General features: G+C 40.9%; 1 protein-coding gene across 2 annotated transcripts in view; it reads right to left on the bottom strand.

Moving 5' to 3' along the window:
• The window catches only part of EFCAB14 (EF-hand calcium binding domain 14), a 36,226-nt gene extending 16,652 nt beyond the window's left edge, over positions 1-19,574 (bottom strand). Inside the window, exons 1-4 of one of the 2 annotated variants that reach the window (XM_006052513.3) lie at positions 18,388-19,573; positions 16,650-16,798; positions 10,706-10,851; positions 323-421 (exon numbers count right to left, since the gene is read on the bottom strand). In XM_006052513.3, the coding sequence (XP_006052575.2) occupies positions 323-421; positions 10,706-10,851; positions 16,650-16,798; positions 18,388-18,569 (576 nt within the window). In that variant the 5' untranslated portion in view covers positions 18,570-19,573. Of the gene's footprint in view, positions 1-322; positions 422-10,705; positions 10,852-16,649; positions 16,799-18,387 lie in introns of both variants that reach the window. The other variant, XM_025288801.2, reaches the window with a different exon arrangement.
• Between the last annotated feature and the right edge of the window lie 1,720 nt (positions 19,575-21,294).

Raw genomic sequence — 21,294 nt, 5'->3', positions numbered from 1 at the left:
TCTGCTTTCATAAAGACACTGTGGCTGATGAACTGAAAGGGCAAGTAATGAAAAGCAAACCCACACATGTTAACATAAGAGTCCCAGCAAAGCACTCCTGGGATTTGGAAAGCCAAATAAAATGGTGTGAATACATATAAACCATAGTTAAAGTCACCTGTTGCAAATCAAAAGCCCAACTAACCACACCAAAACAGAGATGTCTTGAACTCTGCTACTGTCTTCTTGGAGTAGCTGATTTCAAATACCAGCCTTTCAAAGAAAATTTGTAAGAAGGTAGAATTACAGTTGGTTAATTTCAGTATCTATACACAGCACTTACCTTCTGAAGTCCCTCTACAGTGGCAGGCAGGCTAATTAAGTCTGCAGCTGACTTGACATTGGCTTTGAGGTGGTTTACTGCAGAAGTCAGCAGAGAAATCTGAAAGGAAGTGAGTAATAAACAACGAAAACAGAATCTGTAGAACAAATGATCGCTTCACACACACTGCAGTTGATGAGGATTGTCAAGGCACCTTTGGATGCCACGTGATTCTGCAATCCAGACATTCTGACCCATCAGCTCACAGGAACAGAGGAACTCTGTGGAGTACCTTGGATAGACCTGAGGTGTAGAAGGCAGCAATAATACCCCTTCTCTCCTGGCCAGGCCAAAGAGAGAAAGGCAGGTATTATTCTTTACCCGACTCTTGGCAGCTACAAGATCCAAAAATCTTAAATTACCCAAAAGATGCAGTGATTATAATACAACCCTTAAACAACTATACAGGAAGAAAGCTAATGATCAAGGACCTCTGAAAGATTTCATTTTGATAAAAAATACCACCTCAGTTACTTACTGAACTTTTGTTCCTACCCAAGTGGGAACATAAAGTAAAAACCCATCATCACAAAATATAGTCGACAGGAACTGAACCTGACAACTTGAATGGCACTTTCAACTACTTGGGGATTTAGTTTTGGTTTAACAATGTGATTAATATTTCAAACTCAATTGCTGAACCAAAGCACTACTTTGGACCCTGAAGGGGCTCAATAAATACCCACTAACTTGCTGGCTGACTGATAGACTGAATGTATTAAAATAGGAATTGAATCAAAATAAAATGTGTCTTCCCTTCTGTGATTTAGGGATAAAATTCTAAATAGTTGGACTTCTCTCTTGAATGAGGACTGGGGGAACCTGTGTAATATGCCATTTCAGGTTGCAGAGATCATACTCCAACAACTGCAATGTAGCTGAAGATGCAGTTCCACACTGCTTTCCTGTCCCAAATTCGAGGATGAGGACACAGACCTACCAATAGCAATTATATTCAGAGTGGCCTCACAGAGTAATCAAGGAAGGTTCTGGGCACTTGTGACATGCCTAACCCTGTGGTAGGCGTAAACCTGACCCCTTATTCTTTTCTTCAACACATATCTGGCACCTTCTCTGTGCCCAACACTGGGGAGAAAGTAGCAAACAAGACCATGAGGTTTTGCTCTCATGGAGCTTACATCCTGGTAGAAAGGTGATAGAAGAACAAAGAAAAAAAGTGTTAGATAATAACAACTACTATGTAAAGTATTTAAAGAGAGCTCCTGCAGTGAGCAGCAGCATGTTCTGAACAAGGGAGTGCAGTGGGGAGCCCTGGAACTTTTCTCCCTCTTTCCTTTTAGGAGGGATATGTTCAGGGGTGTCAGACCATTTTCTTTTCATTCATTCTCTCATTCATTCATGCGTGCTGAGTCACAGTCATGTCCAACTATTTGTGACCCCATGGACTGCAGCCTGCCAGGCTCCTCTGTCCATGGTATTTTTCCAGGCAAGAATACTGGAGTAGGTTGCCATTTCCTACTCCAGGGGATCTTCCTGACCCAGGGATCAAACCTGGATCTCCTGTGCTTTCTGCATTAGTAGGTGGATTCTTTACCACTGAGTCACCAGGGAAGCCTTCTCATTCATTCATTCCTGCAACAAATATTTATCGAGCCCTATTTTATTCCAGTGGTGAACAACATAGATGTCAGTGATCATTGGTATTTACATTTTAGTGCAAAGAGACACAGAATTTCATATAAGAAAAATATTTAGATAGTGGGATGCATTAGAGGAAAATTAAAATAAGGTGACTTGATGAATGACTGGGTAGCTACTTCAGACTGGACTATCAGAGAAGGCCTCTATTAGAAGATGAAATTTAAGATGAGATACAAATAATAAGGAATTAACCAGCCAGATCAAAAGTACATTTCAGGCCAGAGGGAACTGCTAGGTCCCGGTGTGGGGAAGAGCTTGGCATATTTGGAGGATAGAAAGGCCTAGGGGCAGGAGCGAAAAATGAGTGAGAAAAGGAGAGAGGGGAGGGGAAGACGGGAGGATGGAGAGGCAGAGGTAGGGGAGAGGGATGGAGATGAAGGTACCATTAAAGAAACAAGTACTAAATGTGATACCAAATAAAGTCTGAGAAAAGACTATCACTGCGGGCTGAAAGGGACAAGCTTCACTGAAGCAGGACTCAATCAGACTCTGCCAGAGAAGTAAGAGTTTTATATATAGAATTAATCAGCTTTCCTTTCTAGGTTAGAAGGGTGAGTGTGGCATCAGTGAGTAAGTAGGAAGCAACAACAAGAATACTTTTCCTTCACAGCATTTCTCAAAGTGACAATGATTTATTTACGTGTGTGATTTTAAATTAAGGTTTCTCTCCTCCACTAGACTGTAAGCTCCATGTCTTCAAGGACCACCTCTTTTTTATTTTCCATAACACACCTGGCACAAAGATAGGCATTCAATAAGTATCTACCAAATGAATGAATGGCTAAGAATGAACACTCTGTGGCTGAGATGACATTGAGAAGGCGAGTCTGAGCAGAGCAGAGGGAGGAGGATAGGAAGTAGAGATAAAATTACATAAGTGTGAACTAATTTTCCTCACTGGGAGTATGGTATAACAACAACCATCTCATAGGGATGTGTGATGGTTTTAAAATATGTCCACAAATTCTTTGATGGTCCTCCCTCCAAAAGGTGGACACTAATTCCCTTCCCCTTGAGTGTGGCCTGCAGTCGTGACTCATTTTTGGTCCACGGAATAAAGTGCACGTGACAATGGGCAACTTTGGAAACTAGGTCATAAGAAAGCAGTAAGTTTTCCTTTTTGTTCTCTCTTAGACCACTTGCTCTGGACAAGCCAGCTGCCATGTTGTAAGAGCACCCAAGCAGCCCCATGGAGAAGCCGTGATGGGACAAACTGAGAACTCCTGCCAACAGCCCTGTGACTGAGGATCCTTCAGTCCCAGTCAAGCCTTCAGATGATGCAGCCTTGATACTATATTTTAGCTGCAACCTTAGATCCTCGCCAGAGCAACTCAACTAAGCTGCTTCCAAATTTCTGACCCAGAAAAACTGTGAGATGATAAATATGTGTTGTTTTAAGTCATCAAGTTTTGAGACAAATGTAACACAGCAACAGATAACTAATACAGGCTATAAGGATTAAATGAGATAACTAGAACTCTTAGCATAGTAACTGATACAAACAAAATACCAAATAAATGTTAGCTCTTTAATAATGAAATTTAATAAGCACTTAAACATGGAATTCTGTGTTTCAAAACATTCAAATCATTAACATTCCAACTTTATCCATTTAAAAATAAAATGAGTGAGAAACCTCAGCCCCAGAGAGATACTTGCAGCAAACCACAAACTCTTAAGGGCAGCAATTACATCAAGGAGGTTTTAACCATGCCTTTAAAAAGGTATGAATAATACTGACGTCTGAAAAGCACATTAGGAAACAGGTATTCTCATGCATTGTTAATGGAAATGTAAATTGGAGACACTTGTTAGATGGTTATCTAGCAGTATCTGTCACAACTTGAAATGTTTATACCCTTTAATCCGGCAACTTCATTTCTAGAAATATCTATCCTAGAGGTTACTTGCTTAATCAAAAAGAAGAAAATACCTAGGAATAAATCTAAGGAGGTAAAGGACCTGTACTTGGAAAACTATCAGACACTAATAAAAGAAACAGAAAATGACATAAACAGATGGAAACATATATTGTGTTCATGGATTGGGAAAAAAATCAATCATTGTTAAAATGACCATACTACCCAAGGCAATCTATAGATTCAATGCAATCTGTATCAAAATACCAATGGCATTTTTCACAGAATTAGAACAAATAATTTTATATGGAAACACAAAAGACCTCAAAAAGTCAAAACATTCTTGGGAAAGAACAAAACTACAGGCATCATGCTCCCTGATTTCAAACTATACTATAAAGCTACAGTAATCAAACAGTATGGGACTACTGGTACAAAAACAGACACATAAATTAGTGGAACAGACCAGAGAGCCTAGAAATGAACCCACACTTATCTGGGCAATGTAATCTACAGAAAAATACTGCAAGACTATACAGTGGGGAAAAGATAGCCTCTTTGACAAACGGTGTTGGGAAAACTAGACAGCTACATTCAAAAGAATTGAACTGGACTACTCTCTCACACCATGCACAAAAAAGATCTGAAACCGTAAAACTTCTACAAGAAAACACAGGCAGTAAGCTCTTTGACACTGGTCTTAGTAATATTTTTTTGAATCTATCTCCTTAGGCAAGAGAAACAAAAGCAAAAACAAACGGGACTTCATCAAACTAAAATGCTTTTACACAGTGAAGGAAACTATCAACCAAATGAAAAGGGATTCTACTGAATGGGAGAAGTTATCCGCAAACAATATATCTGACAAGGAATCAATACCCAGAATATACAAAGAGCTCATACAATTCAACACCTAAAAAAAACCAGATTAAAAAATGGGCAGAAGATCTGAACAGATTTTTTTCCAATGAAGACAGGCACATGAAAAGATGTCCAACATCATCAATCATCAGGGAAAAAGCAAATGAAAACCACATGATATATTGCCTCACACCTGTCAGAATGGCTACTGTCAAAAAAAAACAACAGATAACAAGTATTGGAGAAGATGTGGAGAAAAGGGAACCTTCCTGTAGTGCTAATGGGAATGTAAACTGGTGCAGCTACTATAGAAAACAGTATGGAGATTCCTCAAAAAATAAAATACAGAACTACCATTATCATCCAGCAGTTTCATTCCTGGGTACTTATCTGATGAAAATGAAAACATTAGAAAAGATGTATGTTTCAAATACTCCCTGAAACAGTTCTTATGCAAACATAAAGTTGAGACGCACTATCAAAAATAAAAGTGATAAAAGCAGCCAGAGTACCCTAATAAGTTTCAAATCACTGTATAAAATGATAAAAAAATGACTATGCATGAAATGGCTTTAGCTTAAATAAAAGTTCCTGCTTTAAGTCAGGAAATTAATTTTTTAAAAAATTAAATCAGTCTGCACCAAAAAGAGAGAGAAAAAAAAAGAAATATGCACCTCTATGTTCACTGTAGCATTATTTACAACAGAAAAGATATACAAGCAACCTAAGTGCCCATCACAGATGAATGGATTAAGAAGTTGTGGTGTGTACTATATACACACAGACATATACATACAAAGGAATATTACTCAGCCATAGAAAATAAAATCTTGTCATTTGTGACAATACAGATGAACCCAAAGGACATCATGCTATGTGAAATACATCAGAGAAGATATTGTAGGAAATCACTTATATGTGGAATCTAAAGAACAAATAAACAAACATAACAAAACAGAAACAGATACAGAGGACAAATAGGTGTCTGCCAGAGGGGAGTGGTGTGGGGGAAGGAAAGAACTAAGTGAGGGAGATAAAGAGGTACAAACTTCCAGTTACACAATAAATGAGTTACAGGCATGAAATGGGCAGCCTGGGGAAGTCAGTCAATAACTGTAATATCTTTGTATGGTGACATAAGTAACACTGGTGATCACTTTGAAATGAAAATAAATATCAAATCATTTGTTGTGTAACAGAAACTAACAGTGTTACAGGTCAATTATACTTCAAAAACAAAGTCATAAAAAGAGACCAAATTTGTGGTTGGTTACCATAAGTGGGGGGTGGAGATGGTGGTGGTAGTGGGGAGGGGAGGGAAATTTGGAGGAAGATCGTCAAAAGGTACAAACCTCTTGTCATAAGATAAATAAGTACTAGAGATGTCATGTACAACATAATGAAGATAATTAACACTGCTGTATGTTATACATGAAAGTTGTTAAAACAGTAAATCCTAAGAGTTCTCATCACAAGGAGAAGTATTTTTTTCCTACTCCTTTAATTTTGTATCTGTATGAGATGATGGATGCTCAGTAAATGTACTGTGATAATTATTTTATGATGTAAATCAAATCATCATGTGGTACACCTTCAACTTATACAGTGCTTAGTGTTAATTATAGCTCAAAAAAACTGGAAGAAAACGTAAATTTAAAAAAAGATTATGCTCACAAGCATAAAGATGTATGCTTAAGACTTTTCACTGGTTTCTTATTTGTAACAGCAAAACACTAGAAGACAATCTAAATGTCTATTACTAAGGATACAGATACATTGAGTAAACAGAGAAAGCTGTAGAATATATACCTAATGACTCCATTTATAAAGTCACATATACGTATGCACGTGTATACAATAACCTATAAGCTAATTCATATTAAAAGCTATTGCTGCTGCTGCTGCTAAGTCGCTTCAGTCATGTCTGACTCTGTGTGACCCCACAGATGGCAGCCCACCAGGCTCCGCCGTCCCTGGGATTCTCCAGGCAAGAACACTGGAGTGGGTTGCCATTTCCTTCTCCAATGCATGAAAGTGAAAAGTGAAAGTGAAGTCGCTCAGTAAGTGTCCGACTCTTTGTGACCCCATGGACTGCAGCCTACCAGGCTCCTCCATCCATGGGATTGTCCAGGCAAGAGTACTGGAGTGGGGTGCCACTGCCGTCTCCGATTAAAAGCTATTATGATTTTGTAAATGCATATAAAGTGAACTGTAAAAATGTAGCCCAGACTATTGACAACAACTATGGGGACAGGGAATGTGTGTATCTGTGTATGATGGGGGCACATACAGAGATGGCAGTGAAGAATTTTCTTAAGGGTTTTATGTGTATCTTACTATTAAATCTTATATAAGAATATGTTCACATATTACTTGTGAAATTTTAAAGACAAAAGATGGGAAGGAAATAGACACATAGGAAAAACACATCACAAAGCTTTGGGAGGTGCGTGACAGATTTCCTTGGCTAGCCCTTTCCCCATGCCCTCCACTGGGCCTTCCAAGACTATCTTAACATGCTCAACCCTGAAGCACTGGGAAGGGGTCTCTCCCACGTCTGTTTTATTCAATGCCCCAGAGCACGTACAAAACTGGCTCTATACTGTCTTGACGAGCAAGGATATGATTATTCCAAATACCGTATCAGTTGTGTGGTTACCTTTTTCCCACCTGAGGGAACAACTCCTTTCACTGACAACTGGCCAGATTTTAAACAGACAACAAGCTGTGTTCTGGGTGAAGTGATCTGGGTAGAGCTACTCTCCCAGGTACTGAACTATCCTGATCACAAGTATCTGGACAATGGTCATGGCCTCACAAATGGCCAGTGTGGCTAACTGGCAGCTACCATTTCACCAAAACTAGAGGAACAGCTGAAAGCCAAGGCAATGAAAGATGAGGTGCTATCCACTTCTCCCCATGCCCCAAGTGCTCTAGGCCTGGGCTATCAGCTGACTCACAGAAAGAATATGCTCTGGAGACCTGACCATTCATTTTCCTTTAAGTGTTCTCTTAGAGGACCATTCAACTCCTCTAAGTGTTAGAGGACTTAGAGGACTTCATACTCACTTATATGACCTGCATCACACACTGGTCACCAGTATTCAGCTACAGTCCCAAAAACCGCAAAGCTGGATTCTGTTTTTCAGCACTCCTCTCTTGGGTGGGCTAATGCCCACATCTGTGGAAAACTACTGCAAAGCTATATGTGTAACTAGAATGAAAGGCAAGGGACACTCTCCCATTACTGACATCAGAGGCTGCTTAGGTCTCTGATAGACCTAAGAATTCTAGAATGTTAGGTTGGATTTGAGCATTATAAAACTTATCTCTAACATCACACAATGCAATTCAAAGAGTCTAAAAAGTTGAATTAAATACAAACCATTAAGAAAAAAAGCCCCTACATTCCAGCCAAAAGATGAGTCATGACTTTCATGGATATTACATGACTTTTCATTAGCGAAATTAAAAATAGCTACTGTAGACCATTTACTTATTAGACCATTTTATACTATAAAGTCTGAAATGTCACTTTTCTGCTTTGGGGTTAAAATTAAGTGCTCTTTAAATATTAAGTAAAAAAGTTACTAAAACAGATTATCATTGATTATAAGCCCTGATATGGACTTGACTTCACATTCTTTCAGCTTTATCTACTAAGCACAACTACATCCTTTAGAGGCTATAAAGATGGAAGGTAGAATAGAAAATTGGAAAGAAAATAGGTTTCTACAACTTGAATATTTTGTTAGCACTGCTACACAGCAGTTGACCTTGGGTAAACCTCTTAACCTCAGTGAGCCTTGGTATTCTTATCTGTAAAATGGAGACAGCACCTCCTACTTCATAGAGCTACAGAAGCAAAACAGGATATCTCTTAAGTGCATCTAATAGGGACCTGCATAAAGAAGGAATTTAATGGGTGGCAGTTAGTATCTTACGTGCCATCATCATTATTTCTGTGCTCAAAGCTCAGACGGAGAAGGCAATGGCACCCCACTCCAGTACTCTTGCCTGGAGAGTTCCATGGACGGAGGAGCCTGGTGGGGGGCAGTCCATGGGGTCGCAAAGAGTCGGACATGACTGAGTGACTTCACTTTCACTTTTCACTTTCATGCATTGGAGAAGGAAATGGCACCCCACTCCAGTGTTCTTGCCTGGAGAATCCCAGGGACGGCAGAGCCTGGTGGGCTGCCGTCTCTGGGGTCGCACAGAGTCGGACACGACTGAAGCGACTTAGCAGCAGGAGCAGCAAAGCTCAGAACACAATGGACAACCTTCTGGTATAATTAGATACCTCAGAACTGCCAAAGAACCCACAGTTTGCCCCAGAGAGAGACAATAATTATTTCTCAATACTTCATGGTGGTTTCCTTTCACTTGTACTCTCTGGCCAAACTGCTCATTTGTTCTGTGAATACAAGCAAGGCCAGAGTCTATCCTGTATTTCTTGTAAAAAAAGGAGTGAATCCCTGCTTTTTCCTTATTACTGAGAGTCCAAGGCTAAATGATAGTCAATAGTAGGTGCTCTAACCCATCAATTATTTCATATTTATAAAAATGAAAGAGAACTAAATAAAAAATAAAATATCATAAGGCAGCATTATATTAAGACAAGTGATTGTTTTCAGAAACTTTTATTTCAGTCACACCCAGGTGGCGCTAGTGGTAAAGAATCCAAGTGCCAATGCAGGAGATATAGGAGACAAGGTTTCAATCTCTGGGTAGGGAAGATACCCTGGAGAAGGAAATGGCAACCCATTCAGTATTCTTGCCAGGGAAATCCCATTTTCAGAGGAGCCTGGTGGGCCACAGTCCATGGGGTCACAAAGAGTTGGACGTGACCAAGTGTGTGAATGTGTGCGTGCACACACACATGTATGTGTTTACTGCATAATTATGGAAAATATATCTTACTGTAGGTTCCAGGCAAAAGTCTAAAAGCCACTGCCCTAGGCCATTGACCTCTGGTCACAAGTGCTGGCCTGCGCTACTCCCAAACTACTGCTGAAAGGAGTGGGTAGCTTCAAAAACATTGGCAAGCACTTGATTCTAGCACAGTGCTCTCTGCCCTGATTCTGAACTTTGTGACTCCATTCTGAAGAACAGAACATCCTCTTAGCCACAACAGGAATGACAAAGCTATTTTTAAGGACTTTGTGTGGGGACCATTCTCTTGGCACTTGAGTTTTCTTTTCAGTCAATGCATGTCTTTCTTAACTAAAGCACACAAACTGAGAACAAGGGCTAGAGCCACCAAGTTGCAGCTGCCACACCTTATTCACATAAGATGCTCCATCAACATCCTCTGAATACCCTCTTTTCCTCTGGCAGTCCCTCTTTCGGCATCAAAGTGAGATCTGGCCAATTTAGGGACTAGAAAAGTTTTGGCTCTAAGCCTACTTGCCTGGTCAAGATATTTAACCTAGAATAATAATTATCATTAGCTGCTGATAAGTTTCCAGTGTGGCAAATAGCACTGCACCCTAAGGCTGTCTGTAAGTTCTTAGAGTTAGACTTGAATTGCAACTCAGTACCTTACTGTGATCTTGAGCAAATTACTCAAATTCTATTAAGCAAAATAAGCTCTCATGACCTAATAAAAACCAGTTATCCAATTTTCTTGGGGGGGGTGGTGGTTAGACAATACATTCTTAAATTTAATATCTACTCTGCTCCTTAGGAAAAACTGATTCATGAATTTCTAACTCCTTCTAAGCTGCTCTACTTGGTAAAAACTCTGCTCCTCTGTAGAAAGGGTTAACATTTTAACTATTTGGTAAATGCATAACTATTATCTATTTTAACTGACTTTAATGTGTTGGGATCACAATATGCAAAGCACCATTTCAAAAAGTAAAACAATCTGAAGGGAGTTCCCTACACTTACTGATACATACTAGACAGACAAAATTAAATATTCACAGCTTATACAGAAAGACAATCACACTTTTACTACCTGCTTATTCATTTCTGTGATGTTTATCCAGACTTTGTTCAACCCGAGCTCTCCAGATTCAATCTTCTCAAGTTGTTTTTGTTTGCTGAGTAGTTCTTCATTAAGTTTGGGAATTTCTTGGAATGAGCTTTTCTGATTAGATTCCACTAAAAGCAAACATAAGAACAATCATAAATAGCCATAAATTTTCCTCATGGCTCCAAGATGAAAAAATGATCATATAGCAGGAAAGAAGCCAGATTAATGAAAGTTAATTCTGGGAGGATAATGACAAATCTTATTTATCAACTCCACTTTTCTTTTTATTTCTGTAAATGTGTATCTTTAACACTAAAGCTTTATTTAACTGGGGCTATCTCACTACTGGCAGTACAACTTTTTTAAAGCCAGGTGGCTAAAAATGATAACAAACATCAGCAGAAACAGTTAGACTTGAATTGCAACTCGGATCTTGAGCAAATTATTCAAATTCTTTGAGCTCACTTTCTTCATGTGTAATACAGTGATAATTCTAACCATCCTGCGAAAATATTTTAAGTGAAAGAAGGCTGTAAAGCACTAAACACAGCTGGCCAGGCGTACAATAAGTGATAAATAAATGTTAAGTATTGACCTGCTCAGTTAAGAAACTTTCTGATTGGTCAACAAAGATTTATAAACTTTACTCCCTTAATGCTCAAGGTGACAGCCTAAGTTATATCTCTAAATGATTAAATTTATTTTTTCTACCTCAAATTGGTCAAATGCAAGATAGGTTCTTATTACCTTTCAAGTGCTGCTTTGACAACTAAGATTTTAAATCTTTTTCATAAACAGCAAACAGTGCTTTCTTAAATCTTAAATCAACCCAAAAGCTCAAAGTGAGATAGAAGATAAAGAAAAATGTTAGGTGAATTTGGCCTTTCTTTTGAGAAACAGCATCTTCTGGGTGGTTTAGAGATTTGCCAGCCTGAAGGCAGAGGCCTGAAAGAGTGCTTTCTCTTCATTCTTTAGAGTATTCTTTATTTTCATGGAAAATAAAATATTGATAATGGCTGGTCCGCCAGAATAAAACCTATGTCTTTCTTTCAAAGCCACAGACTGCTTGATTAGTTACCACGTGCTCTTTTTAAAATAAAAAACTGGCATAAAGGGACAGATATAAAACTATTTACTAAAATCTTAAGTTCTCAATTTTTTTTTTTTTCTGTAGGTTGGCATTGAGAATACACCCGGCACACTTCAGGCACTCAGGAAGTATTAATGACTGGATAAATCTGGCCTTTGCTTACCTCTCAACCATATTTCTCATCACCTTAGCTACACTTCGGTCTACTTTCCAGCTAAATTGATTTTCCTGACACACCAACCTCTTTAAGCCTCAGTGACTGCACACCCTAGCCTCTCTGCCTAGCTGACTTTTGCCCCTTCATTTCCTCCACCTTAGCCTAGTTGATTCCTTTCAAGATTCAGCACAGATAGCTGGCCCCCACCTGAGGCCACTGGTACTTCTTTACAACTCCCAACTCTACTGAGCACTGAACATGCTGTGCTGTTATTATTTACTTATCTGTCTCCTCCATCAGGCTGAAGAGAGCTGCCTGAGGGCAGGGATCAGGTCTTATTTAGTCATGTATTCCCAGGGACCAGCACAGTCCCAGGTACAAGGAAGCATTTAAATGCTTGTCCAGTGAAATGATTATAGGGTATAAAATGGAGTTAATATTATCCTAATTAAGTTAAACAAGGAAAACTCAACAAATAAAACAAAAGTCCCCCAAAAATCAGGGGGTGGTGGTGGTATCCTCACTGTAAACAAACCCACTATCTGAAAATTTAGAATTATTGAAAGAAATTAGACATTTTTATTCACTTTTCAAAAATATGTGAAGGAGTTCTTTATAAATAGTAGCCTTGGCTAAGTGCTTTTAATGTAACATTTGATTTACACACAGTTTGCAGGAATACATTCATCTCATTTAGTAGGAATATTTTACCAGTCAGTCTAAATTAACGTAGCACTTAGCACCCAACTGAATTTTGAATTCAGTTAGGTTATAAAGAAAAGCTTATCCCACACATATCTGCCATTCTCACACGGTAAAACACTCCAAGGCTGGGAAAGTCTCTCTCTTTCCTGCAATCTATATGAATTAAGTAGAAAAGGAAATAAGACAAGTAAGTAACTTGGATTAAAATTATTAACTAATAAACATATAAATCTGACAAGCCCTGCAAACGGTTTAAATCCTGAGGACTGTGTGAGCCAAGAAGGGATTATATTATCTGATTCGGGGATTTTTAGGAGAGAAAAGACAAATAAAGGCACTCTGATTACATACACGGAATGAAATACAGTAACCAAACTTACGATTAATAATAAAAAAACTTACGATTACTAACTCATGTTCTTTCAACATGGAAGCAACTCATTTAAAATTTAGTTTAATCCGACTCAAAAGAACTTAGTTAACTCTTTTCCTGATCTTTAAGAAGAGGAAATTTAGATTTCTGCACATTTAGATACAACACATAATGCCAATAGTAATATTTTAGATTTGTGCGTCTTTACAGTTTACAAGATACTTTTATGTAATTACTCATCTTGTAATTGAGCCCCTACTATGTGCCCAGCCATGTACCTGGCACTAGTGCATATAAAACAACCTGAAATTCTCAGTCTGGTGGGGAACAAGGCATCAGCCCAGAATTACTATAGAGTGTGACAGATGTTATGACACAGGAATGCCCAAAGTGCTTTTGTAGCACAAATTTATCTTTATGTTTTATGGATGGGAAAATGTAGGCTCAGAAAGAATAAGTGACTTGTCTGTGTTTCGTAGCTTATAATAAGCAAGTCAGGATTCAACAGTCAAACTTTCTGATTCTAGAAAGTTTGGAAAGGAAAGTGCTAGAAAGGACCAGCACTCTTCCTAGAACACATCAGCTGTCACAGATGCTTACATCCTAGCACCCTTATTAGCATTAGACCATTTTTAAGTTCTGCATGAAATGACCAAACTGCTACTCTGTATGACCAGAAACAGACATGTTTGACTTATCAATACTGTTCTTCTCTTCCAAATTCTTTCCCCTCTGTCTAGCTTTGAGTGATAAGACTGGAATGGCTGGGAATAGAATCTTCCGTAGAATAACTGAGGAGGTCTTCTGGAGAACCTGATTCTAGAAAAAGAAAACTGAGTGAAGAGTTTCAAGGCCAGGAGCACTTTTAGCTTAAGGATCAAATTACTCATTGGCCTCAAGGAAAAAATACCTAGCCTATCTGCTCTGCTTTCTGCTCCAGATATCTCCGCAATCCTGCCTCCTTTTTTCACAAGTGTCTTGGAAGATAATGAAATAAATGACAAGGTGCTCTGAATTTTTTAAAAAGATATTTAAGCCAGACCAGCAGGTAGTCTTATTACCAGTATCCTCTTGAAAAACAAGAAATAAACTTATTGAAATATATTTAAAGTAGCAACATAATTCAAAGAAAGATTATGTCAGTTTAACAAGACTAAGGTCATTTAGCTAAGAGAATGGTTTTCCCAAAAAGCCTCTTGCCAAGTGGTCCACTAAGGTTCAGCCTACAGACTGACTTATAGAGCCCCAGGCCCCACGTCTATTCTCTCTCAGAAGTTCTGCTTTAGATAGTATAGGTGCTAGCATATCTATTGCAGCAAACCAAAGCCCACAGAGCAGCTGGACTGACAATTCCAAATCTGCTTCATTCAGCTGGCTGGCAAGTATAGCCAGGGTCCCAGGGGAATGCTGCTCAGTGGTAGAAAGCAGGTCTCACAGTCCAGGGCACAACTCCTGGCATCTCCTGAACAGAGTATTTCCAGGAATTGGTATTAACAAGTGCTCAAAACATATTCGTTGCTTGTTAGGTCTATTGTATGTACACACTTCAAACATGCCTTTCTAAACAAAGAAATTTCCTGAGAATAAAAAGCTCGGTTAAGGTACATGTTACACTGATGTCCTGAAAACACAGGCACAGAGCAGTCAGAGAAATAAATCCCTGGAAGGCAGAACTGAGCAATGTTTTGAAATGTATAAATAAATAATTGCTTTACGTGACCCAAAGAGTCAGACGTGACTTAGTGACTGAACAACAACAATAACAAATATGTGACCCAAACAAGCTGCAGTACAAACGTAGGAGGCCCAACCAGTTACGGAGAGATGTCAGCATAGACAGGTGTCGTCAGTGGCTATTTATAGTTAAAACACTGCTTCTCAGAACCTCCTTTCCAAGTCATGATTATCACTTACCAAGAAAAACACCATGTAATACTGCTAAGTACAAAATTAAGAAGGGAAAAATAACTAGAATACAAAGCTTATCCTTTCTTATACTGTACTCTGATCCCACCAATTTATAACACAGAAATCAGGATGATTCTGGCAGAGAATTGTGGCCTATCCAATCCCATTCCCTGAATCAGAAGCTCAGAAGAAAACTAAAGTTAATACTTCAATATATTTTTTTAAGCAACATCACTAGGAACGTCATTAATACATTAAGGATTAGCTGTCCCTAGGTTAAGTTTTCCGGAGAAGGCAATGGCACCCTACTCTAGTACTCTTGCCTGGAAAATCCCATGGGCGGAGGAGCCTGGTAGGCTACATTCCATGGGGTCATGAAGAGTCAGACACAACTGAGGGGCTTGACTTTCACTTTTCACTTTCATGCACTGGAGAAGGAAATGGCAACCCACTCCAGTGTTCTTGCCTGGAGAATCCCAGGGACGGGGGAGCCTGGTGGGCTGCCGTCTATGGGGTCGCACAGAGTCGGACACGACTGAAGTGACTTAGCAGCAGCAGCAGGTTAAGTTTGGAACTTAACTAATGGCAGGCAACAAAGAGAAACTGGGGTGAAGGAAAGCTAGGATGCTGTGATCACCTAGGGCTTACTTCTAGGAAGTAAGGAAACAACTCTAATTCTAGTTCTAGGGACAGGTTTCTTTATTGAGAAAGCCTAGTGGTCAGTTTGCTGGAATGTTAAAGCTGCTAAAGTTAGGGTATTTGCGATTTTGTGATTAACCTGAAACTGGTTCCTTAGCTTAGAAATTAAAAAAAGCAAACAAACTGATTTTATTACTTATAATAAAATTCAGGTTGTAATTATAGCTATGCATTATTTGTTAGTTAAAACAAAGACTGAGTAAAGTATCTTTTGGGTATAACTTTCTTTCCATTTTTGTAATTTGCTGTTATTGTTTTAAGATTTTTATTAGCTTAGAAAATTAACCCTTGTAACCTAGAACCAAAGATCTCAGTGTTGCTAAAGATCTTTAGGCTAAAATAGGTTGAAGCTGCCATGTAAGCACATCTCTCAGAAAAAGGACGTTGGATACAAAATACAACTTAACAATTTAGAATATATAAAACTCTTCAACTTCAAAAGTTTCTTAAGAGACACTGACTCATGAGACAAATATTTATTTGTGACTCAGGACACAGTAAGCACGCCACACACGCTGGGTATTATTATTACTGCTCAGTACTAGGCTTCTCTAGGTTTTTCTTAAGGAGGATATTGTCTGATAGACACGCCCACATTCTTTCTCAAATGGCCCTGTGAAGAGGAAGGAAATAGCCTAGTGTTGCTACTGCCACTTTATAGTTGGGAAACATGAAGTGGCAACAGGTGGAAGTTAACCAAGGTTCTAGAATCCTGGATCTCGGCCCTTCCCTTCTATGCTATAAACACCAACTGCAATGCCATTATTTCAGATGCTATTTGTCTCAATGATGCATAAGTGCTGTGTTTTGTTTGTGCATTTAAAAATAAACATTGCATTCAAGCCAATAGCTAAGAAAGAATTTAAAAAATGCTGAAAGGAACATGTAATTGCTTCATCAGAGTGAGCAAAAATCTTAATTTCAGTGTGGTTCACTTTGTCCTAGAACCTGGCAAAGAGTCCAAAATTATATTTTGAAAAGGGTGACCACTTACTTGTTCGGAACTTTTCCTTGAGGGAATCCAGATCCTCCTTCAGAGCGACTTGCATCCACACCAGGCCAACGCAGGCCACAACACAGGCGGCAAGGATGACAAACGCACAGAGGGGATAACAGATCCTGCAGCATCGTAAATAGTCTCCCCTGATCATAAGAACAAATTCAACCAGGAGTATGAAAGGGATTATGAATATAGTTTGATTCCAAATAGCACATGTGTGGGCATGCAATTAGCATCTCTAATGAATAACCAACCCATTTACCAGGGAACATAGGGTAACACACTTAAATCTGAACAGCAGGTTGAATATGTCAAGATAATATGATCCAGGAAGAGTTCATCTATTGGGGACAAACTTCTCATGAAATGAGGGAGTTTCTGAGTTACAGGAAGCACCTGTGGGCACTGCAGCTCACAGCCATCATCATTAATTCAGGTCTTTGGAAACTGACTCAGGTTAGGGAAGTGTCAAGATCAGAGTTTTCTCTGCCATTTATTACTGTACTGAATTCACTTATCTATCTAGTTCTCTCTCTCAAATATATAGTCATTCAAGAGGACCCTGTTTCACTTTATTGAAACTTTATAAACTTTTGAGTAAGCTTTATTGAAAATGGAATGAAAAAAACTAGAACAGCAGGTTAAAGTGGACACCTCATACACTCCAGCTGATTGGTTCAGAAGGAAGGAAACATAGGAAGGAGTTAGATTTCACATCAAATGTCAACCAGCACTCAAGGTCTAAACTAAACCAACAGGGTAACTGTTCCAGTTAACTATTTCACTTCATCAGATCTTCACAGCTGAAGCCCAGGATTGCCCTGAATTACTTCACCTGGCAAAGCTCATTAGAAACCAATCTCTCCCTTTAATATAAAAGGACAAAGACATTCCAAACAAACAAATCTCAAAGGATTTGATCTCTTTTAGCATCCTAAGCTTCAGCCTAGATCTTGCTTTCACATCCTCAGCAGCATACTCTTTTAATGTGCTCCTTAAGAGAGTCCAAGGGCACTTTAAAGATTCCCTTCACCCCCTTCCTACCCTAACCCTCAATTCCCAATGTCTTTGTGTTTACTAGAGGAGGGCATGGCAATCCGCTCCAATATTCTTCCCTGGAGAATCCTATGGACAGAGGAGCCTGGCACGCTACAGTCGACAGAGTCACAAAGAGTCGGACACCACTGAATGAATAACACTTTCACTTGTGCTCAGTACTGGAGGGTGTTACCAACTAAAAGTGGTTTGAAAAAAGCTGCCTTTTCTTTCTGTCTCCCACCCTCCATTTCTCTCAAGGTTCATAGTTTTTACAGAATGTCCTTCATCATATTCCCCCATTACCAGATTCAGACCCATCAACAAACAAATAAAAAACCCTGCAGTCGTAAGGTCCCTGTGTCTCCTAAATTTAACAAGACCTTGTCTCTCAAATTTCTCTCTCCCTATGTCCCTATTCTTAGCCTCTTTGCTACTCTCACCGGGCTCTTGGCACAATCCCCAAGTCCACATTTCCACCCTAGATTCAGAGCTCTTTGTACACTTAGAGACAGATCTCTAACTTATACTTCATTCAGAACCTGAACCCATCTTCTCCCTGACATTTTTCCTTCCTTGTGCCTTCCGGGGACTATACACTTTCTTCTTCCTAAGAACTCCCCTCCTCTCCTTTCCTTCGCCCCCTTGGTAGTGCAAGGAAATGCCTTTTCCATCCCAGCCTCAGCACTTTACTCACTTGACAAAGCGAGAGCGATTTCCAGCTACACCAAATTCCTCTTCCTCTTCTGAGCTGGACTCGGAGTCTGAGTCAGGAGGCTCCGTGCGAAGCAGGCGGTGGCCTGAGCCTTTCTTGGGTTTCTTTCTCCGGCTGTCCCCAGCCAAGCCGATCAATGCATTGAGCTCTTTGCGCTTTTTCATCTTCTTGTGTGGGGTAAGTGGAGCACCCACTCCTGAGCTGCCAGGTTCGTACCCGACACCCAATTCTCTCCCTGCCTTGGAGCTGCCTTCCAGGGTGAGGAATCCTGGGCCAGAGCCCTCTGGTCACTCCCACCCAGGGGTGGGACTGACCAGATACGCTAGGGGCTGGAGATTGGACTCCAGAGGAAACTGGAACTCAGATGAATGGGGCAAGTCACATAGAGATGGCCAGGGAGCTGGTGATCCAAATGGGTAAAGGCCTATGCATGGAGTGCCAGTTACTTAAGAGGGTACTGGGGAGAGGAGCAACTTTTGTCTCTCAGGATAAAAAGTCAAGTCAAGAATAAGAGATTCTGAACCCTGGTCAGCAGACAGTATTTCTAAAGGTACTCCAGGAGCTGGAAAGGACACACAGATAGGTGTTTCGGACTTCCGGGGCAGGATTTCCAATGAAGAAAAAAACAAGAAACTTGGTTCTTGAATGGGAACACACGGGGAGATGCAAAGCAAGACGGTGGGAACGCGCTGGTCTCTCCCTAGATGGCAGCAGGAGGGGGCTCCCAGCCACTACAACCCTGACAGAGAAAATGCCCGAGTCCGAGAAGATCACCGTCCTCCGGCCTCCGTCCCGAGTTTGAAGGGGGTCAGAGGCCAAGGAAGACCCAGAGCCCAGCCTGGAGGATTCGGCCTGAGAGGAGCCAGTCCCGCGCCTGGGAAGACCCCAGCCCTGCTGTCCGGGCCTGGGGGCGCGGTGAGGAGGGGTGACCGCGGCTCAGCCCACCTGAAGCGCTCCCGCCGAGTTTGAGGTGTTCCGGTACGGACGACTCTCGGCAACTCACACGCGCCGCCTCCACTCCAGCCGCGACTCCGGCCCCCGCTCCGGCTGCGGCCGCAGCTGCTCCCAAGTCGCTGGTGGCGGCGGCGGCTGTGGCCGCAGGCACCAGACCCGAGCCATCGCTTCAGCCCCAGCTCACTTCCCCTTTGGCAGCGGCCGCCGGCACCGCCTGCCAGTAAGGCGCGCTCCCATTGGCCGGCTGTTCCATGACGTCACGCAAGGGTGGGGGCGGCGGGGCGTTAAAAGGCGCAGGCTCCGGCGCTGGCAGTCTCCCCTGTCGAGGAGGCTCCGCCCCCAGGAGGGTGCCAGGGGACCTGTCTCTCACCTGTTCGGGGCCGTGTGTTGTTTCCAGAGGAGCAGGGATGAGCCAGGCAAAGCACCCAGCTGGATGAATTTGCTTGGGAAGTTCATCACCGCATGGGCCCCCAGTTGTGACTAGCCCAGTTTAGGGGTGCCAACCCTCTGACTCTCCAGCTGTTTATTAAAGGTTTAGGCGTGTTACAGGTTAATGACCGGGTTGAACACATTCATTCATTCATTCTGTAAATATTTATTGATTACCATGTGTCAGAAACAGTTCTACCGCTGAGGATACGGCAATAAACAAAATAGCCTTCCAGGGTAGGGTTGCCCGATTTAGGGAATAAAAATACAGGACACTTAGAAAAGTTTAAATTTCAGATAAACAACGATTTTTTAAAAAAATGTAAGTATATCTCATGTAACGTCTGGGACATCTTCATAATTAAAAGTTATTTTATTTGAAGTTCAATTTTAACTGGACGTCCTGTGTTTTATCCGCCAACCCTGTTCCTGCAGTTTATACTTGAGTGGAAGGAGGTGATAAATATGATGGGGAAAACGGAAACATGATAAAGGGACGGGGAGTGCCTCTGCGATAAGGGAACCTTTGGTTAGAGATTGGTAGGCAGTGAGGGAATGAGTTGTGCAATGATCCCAAGGAAGGAGTGACATGGAAAACGTGGTGTGGCTGGACCTGAAGAGCCAGCCGCTGCTGCTGCTAAGTCGCTTCAGTCGTGTCCAACTCTGTGTGACCCCATAGGCGGCAGCCCACCAGGCTCCTCTGTCCACAGGATTCTCCAGGCAAGAAGACTGGAGTGAGTTGCCATTTCCTTCTCCCTTGAAGAGCCAGAGGAGAGCTATAAGAAATGAGGTCAGACAAGCATCAGGAGCAGATCTTGTAGGGCGTGAGGGACTACTGTGAGGACTTTGGGAAACCATTGGTGCTTTAAGCTCTGGCTTAGATTTTTTTTTAAAGATCACTCTAGCTACTGTGTGGAAAAGAGAATTAGGAGAGAAAAGGACAAGTAAATATGATGGCAATAGTGGAGATGGTGAGCATTCTGGATGCTTCTTGACCATAGAGCTAACAATATTTGCTGATGGTTTACAGAGCAGGTGTGTGCAAAACAAGGAGTCATAGATGACTCCAGAGTCAGGTTGGAACAGCTGGAACAAAGGAATTGCTGTTTACTGAGATAGGAAAGAGCAGATTTGCAGCAAACTTGAGAAGCCAATTCAGTACTCAGATGGACTGTTTGGTACATCTATTTGGAATTCTGGGTAGAGGTTGGGTCCTGAAATATAAATCTTAGAGTCTCCCATGTAGATAGTATTTAAAGCAAAGTGCTTTGAACTACTCGGAAAAAAGTCATTTAAAGTAATTTTTTAAATACAATTTTAAAATTTATTTTGGCTGTCCTGGGTTTTTTGTTGCTATGCAGGCCTTTCTCTAAGTGTGGTGAGCAGGGGCTACTCTCTGGTTGTGGTACGCAGGCTTCTCTTGTTGCAGTTTCTGTAGTTGTGGCACGTGGACTTACTAGTTGTGGCTCCCGGGCTCTAGAGCACGGGCTCGATAGTTGTTGCACA

The sequence above is a fragment of the Bubalus bubalis genome, chromosome 6, assembly GCF_019923935.1.
Source record: "Bubalus bubalis isolate 160015118507 breed Murrah chromosome 6, NDDB_SH_1, whole genome shotgun sequence".
Classification (NCBI taxonomy): domain Eukaryota; kingdom Metazoa; phylum Chordata; class Mammalia; order Artiodactyla; family Bovidae; genus Bubalus; species Bubalus bubalis.
The sequence above is the reverse complement of the archived record's forward strand: the minus strand, read 5'-3'. Positions and strand labels throughout refer to the sequence as shown.